The 10,989-nt window shown below is 37.8% G+C and overlaps 1 protein-coding gene across 1 annotated transcript; it reads left to right on the top strand.

Annotated features, from left to right (window-relative positions):
- Positions 1-5,848: 5,848 nt before the first annotated feature.
- Positions 5,849-9,872, top strand: LOC113360562 (uncharacterized protein DDB_G0290587-like). Its single transcript, XM_026604065.1, has 3 exons — positions 5,849-5,920; positions 9,116-9,223; positions 9,297-9,872. The coding sequence occupies exons 1-3, from the start codon at positions 5,849-5,851 to the stop codon at positions 9,870-9,872; spliced, it is 756 nt and encodes a 251-aa protein (XP_026459850.1).
- Positions 9,873-10,989: the final 1,117 nt, after the last annotated feature.

Raw genomic sequence — 10,989 nt, 5'->3', positions numbered from 1 at the left:
GCCTCCTATATGGAAGTCTACACCACTAACCATACCTACACTATCACAAGTTCTGTAAAGTTGGTGGTTCTTTAATATACTATTATGACAACCCTTCATAAGCGTTGTAAAACAAAATATAATGCGCAAAGCCGACTGAGCCACAAAGAGCGCGAAGCATTCTCTGTAACCATATACATTCTTCTCTGTAAATAATCACATACATTCTATAAGACCACCCGCTTTAAGCAAAGCATGCAACTGGGGAATTATGGCAAAAGTATACCATCAAACAAACAAATATTCTGAAAAACATTACCATCTTCAAACCGATATTCACACACAAATGATGATAACAAAAGCAGCCCTGAATTACCAACAATAGAACATAGAGTTTGATAAGTGATAAATACACAAGCCAATACAGAACTAACACTCAGCTGTAGCAAGAAACTTGAGAATAGCAGGAAACTCATACAGAACTACACACTCAGCTGTAGCAAGAAACTTGAGAATAGCAGTTGAAGTAGATTACTGAGAAGGCAAATAACACCAAATATTGCTAAAGTAAGAATACAATACCGTAAAAACAATAAACTACTGATCTAACTTGTGAACTTCTTTTTCTTCTTCTTTTTGTTCTTCTTCTTTGTCGGAACCACTATGGTATATTCCCCATCTTCTCTTAAGTAACTCTCGTTCTCGTCATCCATTTGGAAACCAAGAGTTGAAATATCCACTGGTTGGAAAATTGTGTCATGCTTTTCATTGTATTCCTCTAATTCATGGAAACCCCTGGGCGGTGGTTTCACCATCACATACCAGTTAGATGTATTTGACTCTCGAGAATAGAAAACTTGTCGCGCTTGCTTTGCTAAAATGAATGGATCGTTACAGTATTGGTTCTTATGCTGCTTTAAATTGACTAATGTAAAGCCATCTTCTACCTTCACACCAAAATTGGTGTGAGCCCAATCACATTTGAATATTGGAATTTGAAACATATGATTGTAGTCCAACAATAGAATTTCTTCTAAAACACCATAGAACCCACTAGTTTCTGACAATCCTGCAACTAAGGTTGTTGATTCAATTGAAACTCCACTGTTTTGTGTGACTCTCTTAACATCCTTCGTAATAAACCTAGTGTTATTGATAAGCAAGCCTTTATATGATATGCAGTTTTCCAACGGCCCATATGACAACCATTCTACCGTGTGTGATATTGGCATGCCTTGTTCAATTTGCATCTTAACCTACAAATGTATAATCTCAGAACATAAGAATATAACTAAATTTGTTATCTAAGCATAAGAAGTTAGATTTATATGATGGTGTGCCGAACATGGATTGTTCTATGTGATAGAATGAAACAAAATCACACGCATTTGTGTTTTTTGTAGTAGTTTTTCCGCAGCAGCAAAATGTCCAAGTGTTTAAACTATACTAAGATGCATAATCTGACTAAGAGTGGACTAAACATACCTTTTGTTGAAACCAATCTGCAAATGTGTCAGACTGTATGGAATTGAGTTGGTCTTCACTAGTAATTGCCCTCCCAGCAGGAGATTTTAACTCGTCCATATGCATTCTAAGACAAAATTAAAATTAGAAAAGAAGTAAATTGACAGACCATTTTAATAAACGTGAACATCATACTTACATCATATATGGGTCAATTTCGGGTGTGTTAAAAAGCACATATCTGTGAGCTATCTTTAACTTCTCACTATCCATACGCACTTGGACACCTTTAGAAAGAGGACGTGCTGCCGGTGTGGAACCATTTTGAGTGTTTTCGTTACGCCTTTGCTCTACTCCTGTTTCAGCTGCTTGGGCCTTACGAATATCAAAATACCTAACACTCTCCATTCCAAGATAACACTCGGCTATACAAGCTTCAGGTTGTGCATAATTCTTTACATATTCTTTGAATGTCTTCATATACCTAGGAAAGTCGAGTATGCAACAGTTACTAGTTAATTAAATATTAGTATCTCTAAGATACAAAGGGCATAACTTTCTACACAAAACCAAAAAACAGAAGTAATATAAATTAAATTGGCATACCTTTCAAATGGATACATCCAACGATATTGTACAGGTCCACATAATCGCACTTCTCGAGCTAGGTGAATTGTCAAGTGCATCATGACATCAAAAAGTGACGGAGGGAAGTACCTCTCAAACATACACAAAGTCTCAGCAACTTCTACTTCAAGTTCTATTAATCTATGGAGATCAACTGCCCTTTGGCATATTTCGTGAAAATAAGAACATAACCTGAAAATTGCCTCCCTTGGCCCTACAGGTAAAAGTCCTTGCAAAGCAACGGGTAATATTTGTTGCATAAGAACATGGTAATCATGAGCCTTAAGAACACCTAAGCAACCATCTTTTGAGAAATGCTTTCTAAGATCAGAACTAAAACCATATGGAACCTTTAAATTTCTCATCCTATTATACAATATAGCCTTTTCCTTGTCATTTAAACAGTATGGTGCTGGTGGAAGGATCGTTTTTCCATTTATCTCTACTGGATGTAATTCTGGTCTTATTCCCATACTCTTCAGATCATTGCGGGACTTTAGACCGTCTTTTGTTTTGGACTTTATATTCAATATGGTACCAATAATACTCTCGCAAACATTTTTTTCTGTATGCATAACATCAATATTGTGTCGTAGTAATAAATCCTAGGAAGATGGAAAAACCCAACATTAGTAATTAATTCTATAAAGAAATAAAAGATCAGACATTTAATCTATGTGAAAGTTATAATGTCATGCTGTCGAATCTTAGGTAAGTAATTAATTCTATTATAATGTCATGCTGGAAAAAACAGAAACAAAATGCTCATTATACTGAAAATATACTATTATGTGTCAATTATGGTGCAATCAAACTGATGCTGCCGATGCTTTATCACATTGGGAAAAGTACTCAGATGCATTATACTTCCCAAACACTATATCAAAAGAACGAGTGTGCCATTTAGATTGCATTTGTTGATAATGTGAAGTTTAGAGGCTAACATGGTGCAAAGCAGAAGAACCCATAGCCAAATATTAACAAGTAAGTTTGAAGTTATGGAACTAACCTTCCAGTAAGGCAAGTCGAAGAATATTGACCGTTTGTTAAACACCCGAAGTTCAGTTTCATCATCATTTGCACCAGAAATAGCCGCATCAGCAACAACATCCCTTTTCCGCTTCCCACATTTAGAATTACCCACATTTGCACTTGCTGCCGCACTACTCTTGCCCTTATTCTTCTTCTTTTGCTCTTTCTTTTTCCTTATCTCCTCCTCGTTCTTCTCCGCTTTCCCAAAATCATTTGTAATACTATTCTGACATTCAAGTGCCGCAGCACCAGACATAACAGGTGGCTTTTCCTTCCTCTCAATCTCTCCATTAAACCAGTCTTTTTTCTGCCGAAGAGGATGATTATGACGAAGAAATCTCCTATGATTCAAGTAGACAGTTTTACGACTAAATGCCAACCAGTTTGAAAGTGTATTTTCACCGCAAAGAGGACAGGCTGCCTTCCCTTTATACGTACATCCAGATAAATTACCATATGCAGGGAAATCGTTTATTGTCCACATTAATAACGCCTTCAAGTTAAAATCTGTTTTAGTAAACGAATCATATACCTGCACCCCTTTCTCCCACAACTCAAAAAGATCATCAATCAAGGGCTGCAAGTATACATCAATGTCATTACCCGGTTGTTTTTTTCCTGGAATCAGCATGCTCAGAATTATGTTGTCACCTTGCATACACAATTGAGGGGGAAATTATAAACCACGAGCATCACTGGCCAACAACTGTGGGCTGCGGAAAGATCACCAAATGGATTAAATCCATCAGCAGCAAGCCCAAGACGCAAATTACGGGGATCTGAAGCAAACTCGGGATACTTTGTGTCTATGTGCTTCCAAGCCAAAGAATCTGTTGGATGACGCATCTTCCCATCCTTACTCTTGTTCGTCGCGTGCCATATCAACTGCTCAGCCAGTGCTGCTGATTGAAACAATCTTCTCAATCTCGGCACAATGGGGAAGTACCTAAGCACTCACCGGTATCTTCTTTTGCGGCTTGTCTATCATTTCAGCATCGTCCATGTTAGATGTGTCTGCCTTCCACCTAGAATAATGACATTTAGGACACTCGTCTGCATCTTTCAAATCTTTTCTAAACAAACAACAATCATTAATACAAGCATGTATTTTCTGATAAGTCAATTGATAAGATTTCAGGAGCTTTTTCACTTCATATGTTGAGCAAGGAAGACAATGATCTGGCGGCAACAAGGAACCGATTGTCTTGAGAAGTTCGTCAAAAGATTTCCTAGATAAACCATTTACTGTCTTGTGCCTATACAATTCAACAGTGATGGATAACTTTGTGTGTGTTTTACAATTAAGATATAACGGTGGGTCGCCTCTTCCACATGGTTTTCCAAACCCTCATCTTGCACAGGTTCATGTCCCTGATCGATATGTGCATCAGCTTCAACAGCAACTCTATATGATATGATCCCCTTGTTGCTCCCTCTTGGTGTACATCAGTAGAAGTGTGCATAGTCTCCCCGTGAAAAACCCACTCAGTGTATGTAGGATCCCAACCTCGTTTCAGCAAGTGAAGATGCACTTCTTTCGGAGGAAGTGGGAAAGTGAGATTCTTACAATCAACACAAGGACAACTGAATTCAGAAGGATTTCCAAGTCTCTGACAAACGGTATCTATGAAATTCTTCAAGGCCTCCTGATATGGAAGATCACCCCTACATGAAAGAACGACAAAATAATTAATCACAGAATAACACAATAAAAGAGGGAAAACCAATGTAAAGAATGTAATATTCTACAGTGAACAACATATTAACCTTGGCCAATGAACCCAATCTTTATTCATAATTTTGAATGACTTGAATCTGCAAATCTGATCAGTTCTTCAATCCAGTTAAAAAAAACCTTTCAATTTCCCTTCTTGATAACGAAATAGCTGGCACAAAGAGTATAACCAAACGTAATCAGGAAAACGGTATCTAATTGCTTTAACCTTTTCTCAAATGAACTTCAGTTTACGACTTTTAAATTTCATTCAGAACAAAGTACATATACTACAGGGACTAACACTAACATATCCCTGGGTTAGTATTGACATCTCTAATCATATGTGCCACCTAGAACATCACAAATTAGACAAAGAAACACTAACACAATTCAGTTAGGACTGATCTTTTTCTCTTCTAGTATGCAAATCTTCAGTCTTTCGAAGGACCACGATTATGAGTCACAGATTCACATATTCAAGCCCTCACCTGCCAAATCGAAACATACCCAACAAACTTAATGAGCCAATTTCTGAATCATGATTATGATTTACTGAAAATTAGACAAAGCAAACAAAACATTTTCAACAAAGCAAGATAAGAAGACTGCAACGTCTATGATGCACCTTCGACATTAAAAGAAAAAAATCAACATGACTGCAGAAAAAATAAAAAGAGACTGAAGGAGAAACTACCCATATTGTTGATTTTGATGAAATCAATATCATAAGAAAGGAACAAACTACCCATATTGTTGATTTTAATGAAATTTTAAACCAAACCCATATTGTTCTGTGTTGATTATCAAAAAACCTAATGCAAAAAAGCAAAAAATCACTGAAAAAAACCTAATTCAAAAATCAAAAAAACAATATACCCTAAATTGAGCTTTGGTTACAGATCGATCTTCAACTTCGGGAAATTGGTGGAAGTGGTTAGGCGAGATATGGGTTACAGATCGATCTTCAACATTGTGTGGTGATGATGAAGTTGGTGAAGTAATCTCCTGAGATCGATGAAGTTAAAAACGATGGTAATGAACGGAGCTGTTGGAGTCGTAGACGATGAAGTTGCCAGTGGTTTGAGTTATGGAGGTGCTGCTGTACCGAAGTGGTTTGAGTGATGTTGGTTTGAATAATGGTGGTTTGAGGTGAAGTTTCTCCGTCGAACACACTGGGGAGATGCAGTTGAGGAAAAAAGAAAAGGATAAGGAAGCAATAGAAATGAGAATGATGTTAAACAAAAAAAAAAAAAAAAAAAAAAAAAACTTAACGGCTGTAGATGAAATAGAATTAAAAATTAAATGAATGGGTGGTTATGATGTGATGATATACATAGAATATTCCAAAGGAATATTCCCAGTATATGGTTGGATTCATCGTTCTTACGAAGTCCCCGACTTAGAGTAGTCCACTCATCGCCAGGTTTCGATCTCGGAGCCATGTTATGTCTCGAAGTTGCCAAAACCGGTCAGGTTTAAGGGTTGGAGGAATATTGAAAGCATCTTACCTATGAATCGACAGATTCATCGTTCTTACGAAGTCCCCGACTTAGAGTAGTCCACTCATCGCCAGGTTTCGATCTCGGAGCCATGTTATGTCTCGAAGTTGCCAAAACCGGTCAGGTTTAAGGGTTGGAGGAATATTATGAAAGCATCTTACCTATGAATCGACAGATTCATCGTTCTTACGAAGTCCCCGACTTAGAGTAGTCCACTCATCGCCAGGTTTCGATCTCGGAGCCATGTTATGTCTCGAAGTTGCCAAAACCGGTCAGGTTTAAGGGTTGGAGGAATATTATGAAAGCATCTTACCTATGAATCGACAGATTCATCGTTCTTACGAAGTCCCCGACTTAGAGTAGTCCACTCATCGCCAGGTTTCGATCTCGGAGCCATGTTATGTCTCTCGAAGTTGCCAAAACCGGTCAGGTTTAAGGGTTGGAGGAATATTATGAAAGCATCTTACCTATGAATCGACAGATTCATCGTTCTTACGAAGTCCCCGACTTAGAGTAGTCCACTCATCGCCAGGTTTCGATCTCGGAGCCATGTTATGTCTCGAAGTTGCCAAAACCGGTCAGGTTTAAGGGTTGGAGGAATATTATGAAAGCATCTTACCTATGAATCGACAGATTCATCGTTCTTACGAAGTCCCCGACTTAGAGTAGTCCACTCATCGCCAGGTTTCGATCTCGGAGCCATGTTATGTCTCGAAGTTGCCAAAACCGGTCAGGTTTAAGGGTTGGAGGAATATTATGAAAGCATCTTACCTATGAATCGACAGATTCATCGTTCTTACGAAGTCCCCGACTTAGAGTAGTCCACTCATCGCCAGTTTCGATCTCGGAGCCATGTTATGTCTCGAAGTTGCCAAAACCGGTCAGGTTTAAGGGTTGGAGGAATATTATGAAAGCATCTTACCTATGAATCGACAGATTCATCGTTCTTACGAAGTCCCCGACTTAGAGTAGTCCACTCACCGCCATGTTTCGATCTCGGAGCCATGTTATATCTCGAAGTTGCCAAAACCGGACAGGTTTAAGGGTTGGAGGAATATTCTAATGGCACCGATATTATTTATAGATAGACGGATTCATCGTTTTTACGAAGTCTCTGACTTAGAATAGTCCACTTACCAGTTACCGCCAGGTTTCGTGCTCGGAGCCAGGTTATATCTATGTTACTTAGAGTGTTACCACCAAAATTTTTTTGTTGTAATTTTGTCTAATCCAACGTACCAAAGTTAGGGGAAGCAACTGCTACTAAATCTAACGGTGGGAATTTTGTGTTTGTTTGTCAAAAATTGTGTTTCTTTGCCAATCCGTATGCTTTTGCTTAGACCAATCAGATATTCCACTTTCCCGCCCAAAATCCCGCCCAAATTTGGTCACGTGTCTGCCCAAGAATTTTTCAGAGAATATTTAATTTTTGACAACTGCAACGTGTCCTATCCCATGTTTCCCCCCAATATTTTCACAACGCGCCCAAAATCATTAGTCTCTTCACTCTTCACAAAAATAAGAAAACTCTCTCACCAAAAAAAAAAGGAAAAAATCTCTCACCTATCGCCATGTCTGCAACTGTGAAGCTCTAACCCTAACAATCTCTTATCGTAAAACCCTAACAATCTCTCATCAGAAAACCCTAACAATCTCTCATCAGGAAACCCTAACAATCTCTCATCAGAAAACCCTAACAATCTCTCATCAGGAAACCCTAACAATCTCTCAATCACTCAAACTCTTCAGAAAACCATAACTATCTATTAATCTCAGAGTTCTTCAACTTTGAAGAAAACCCTAACAAATTTTCAAGAAAAGGATTTCACGAAGGGGTAATCTCTCATACTCTCAAATCTTAAGAAAATAAATCTCTTTGTTCCAGTTTTCTATTTTAGTAATTTTGAGTTTTTTTTTTCTTCACATAAATGTTCAGATCTTCACATGCAATTTAGGATTTGTTGTTTCCATGATGAAATTGGTATTGGGTCCTATTTAATTTTGGGAATTTTCGATTTTAGGTCTTTTTATGATGATTTTCATTTCGATGATTGTCTCTGCAGCTCATGTTCTAGTTTTTTTAGGTCTTTGTTCTGTGTTATAACAAAAAATCCCCCCTTTTCTTCCTTCCTATTTCCAATCCCTCTCTCCATCTTTCAATTAGCAAATACAGAGAACCCTAGATGGCCATGATTCCCATTAGCAACAGAGAATAAAAAATCATGTTAATGGGGAGGTGCTCTTCATGGGCTCATGACTACATCTTTAGTGTAATAATTGTAGTAGCAAAGATATGTGGAGTACTAGTGCAGAAGTTTAGCCACTGTGATGCATGAAGTATAATTTAGAATTCGTAAGAATTTGTGATTTGATAGGTGTAGCCTTATTCTCTTTAGGTGTATGATTTGATTATATTTGTGCCAAAGCATGAAGTTTAGCCACTGTGATTATATTTTTGCAAGGCATAACTGCAATAATGAAGACTAACAAGGAAACAATAAAGAAAAATCTGGTCAGGGAGTTGGCCATAAAGGTAAAGGCTTCTCATCTCAATTTCAGTGTAAATAAATTTATTCACCATATCATAAAACTAACCTATATGCATTATTGTTGCAGATGAAAAACAAACAGTCCAAAACTGATAAAGGTTCTCCATCAGCAGAACCATCCCTTCCACCTGAAAGTAGGCGATCATCACCAAGGAACAAGAAGTTTGCGATAAAGGTAAAGACTTTTCATCTCAATTTCACAAAAAACTACTTACCTTCTCATTTTAACTAAGCTACACTTTTTGCAGATGAAAAACAAACAGTCCAAAACTGATAAAGGTTCTCCATCTGCAGAACCATCCCTTCCACCTGAAAGTAGGCGATCATCACCAAGGAACAAGAAGTTTGCGATAAAGGTAAAGACTTTTCATCTAAATTTCACAAAAAACTACTTACCTTCTCATTTTAACTAAGCTACACTTTTTGCAGATGAAAAACAAGCAGAACACTCAACAGTCCCCAACTGAAAGTGCTTCACTCACTTCAAAGCTGCAACCCCCAACTCAAACCAAGTCCCCGACTCCATCTCTTTCACCTGGAAGTAGGCGATCATCACAAAGGAACAAGAAGTTAGAACCAAGTGCTGCTGTTTCTTCTCTAACTAAATGTGCAACAACTCCAAAGCGTCGTCTACAACCTGAAAGTGCTGAAATGTCATCACCAACTACAAAGAGACAGGCTACTAGGAAGAAGAAAGTGCAATCTGAAAGTGCTCAACATTCACAGACCACAACTACAAAGTCCCAATTAAAAAGCTCTGAAGGAGATACTGAAAAATCTGGAGTGGGGCGAAAGAATGTAAAGCGAAAACTTGACACAAGCAGCACAGGCCCATGTCTGAATGTTCAACTTAGGGATCCACACGACACTCTCGCAGATTTTCAAGATGAAGAAGAAGAGGAAGAGGAGGAAGCTGTGGAAGAGGATAACTCTGATCATGTGGAGCCTGATGTGGAAGAAGAGAATGATAATGGTAATGGTGATGAGCCTGAATTGGAAGAATAAAATGATAATGGTAATGATGATAATGAGGAAGGTGAAGAAGGAAAAGAAGCGAAGAAAAGAAAATATGTTCCACGTGGTCCAACCCAGATGTATGCACTGAAGTTAGATTCTGCTGATCCGAAAAGAAAAATTTCCTTCAACTCTAATGAACAACCGATTGGTGATCCATCTGTGCAACTTGCTAGTGTGCTAGGGGTGCTTGTTCGGAAACTTCCATTAACGTACAAGGATTGGAGACTTGTCCCTTATGAAGCCAAAGAAAACATATGGAAGATAGTCTCGGTTCGCAATTGATAACTCTTTAACTCTTTTCATTCGTCAATAATTATTTAAGTCATAGTCAACAATTATTTAATTCATAGCGTATTCTAATTCAATTATTTAAATTTATTTGTAGAACCGATTCATTGTGCCTGAGTATTACAAAGACTATTATTTCAGCAAGATGGGAACTTATCTTAGAGAAGCAAGGTCAAGGAAAGCTGGTTTGGTACTCGACGCTTTGGATCGGCTACAAGGGGAAGAACAAAAGAAACGGCTGGAGAAGTTAATGCCCAGGACCATGACAGTTAGGGAGTGGGAAGAGTTTGTGAAACATGTAGACTCTATTGAATTCAGAGTAAGTAATTTCTATTATATAGAATGCCTATATATTTGTATTAAAAACTTTAAAGTCCGTCAAATGATTTTTTTACTTTTCTATTCAGGTCAGAAGAATAAAAATGCAAGAAAATCGTTCAAAACACACCACCCCACATACCATAAGTCGAGAAGGTTACGCCCGATTGGAGGTGAAATTGGTATGTTCTACAGTCTTGATATTCACCATGTGAAAGCTATTGCATCGTTAAAAATATAATTGTTTGAAGTTCTCTACAAAGTTTTATCTTAGAAATATTCTGAGATAATACCATGTTGTTATGCTATTCTTGATGACTCATGTATTGATACATTTATTTGGCAGCAAAAAGAGCAAAACACAACCAAAGAGATTGATAGAGCTATAATCTGGAAAGTTGGTCATAAACAGCGCAAAGGAAAGAAACCACATCCTGGTGTTGTAGAAGCTTTGGTAAGAAATCTTCTCATGTTACTTTGTTTTATTTGTGTGTGCTTG

This window comes from Papaver somniferum, chromosome 1, assembly GCF_003573695.1.
Source record: "Papaver somniferum cultivar HN1 chromosome 1, ASM357369v1, whole genome shotgun sequence".
Lineage (NCBI taxonomy): Eukaryota > Viridiplantae > Streptophyta > Magnoliopsida > Ranunculales > Papaveraceae > Papaver > Papaver somniferum.
This window is presented reverse-complemented; position numbering and strand designations above follow the sequence as displayed.

Bases quoted from the DNA above. Each gene is read 5' to 3' on its own strand.
- LOC113360562 (XM_026604065.1), top strand. From the start codon at position 5,849: ATGGTAATGAACGGAGCTGTTGGAGTCGTAGACGATGAAGTTGCCAGT. The intron at 5,921-9,115 runs GTACCGAAGTGG...CACTTTTTGCAG, and splicing joins TGAGTTATGGAGGTGCTGCT to ATGAAAAACAAACAGTCCAA. The intron at 9,224-9,296 runs GTAAAGACTTTT...CACTTTTTGCAG, and splicing joins ACAAGAAGTTTGCGATAAAG to ATGAAAAACAAGCAGAACAC.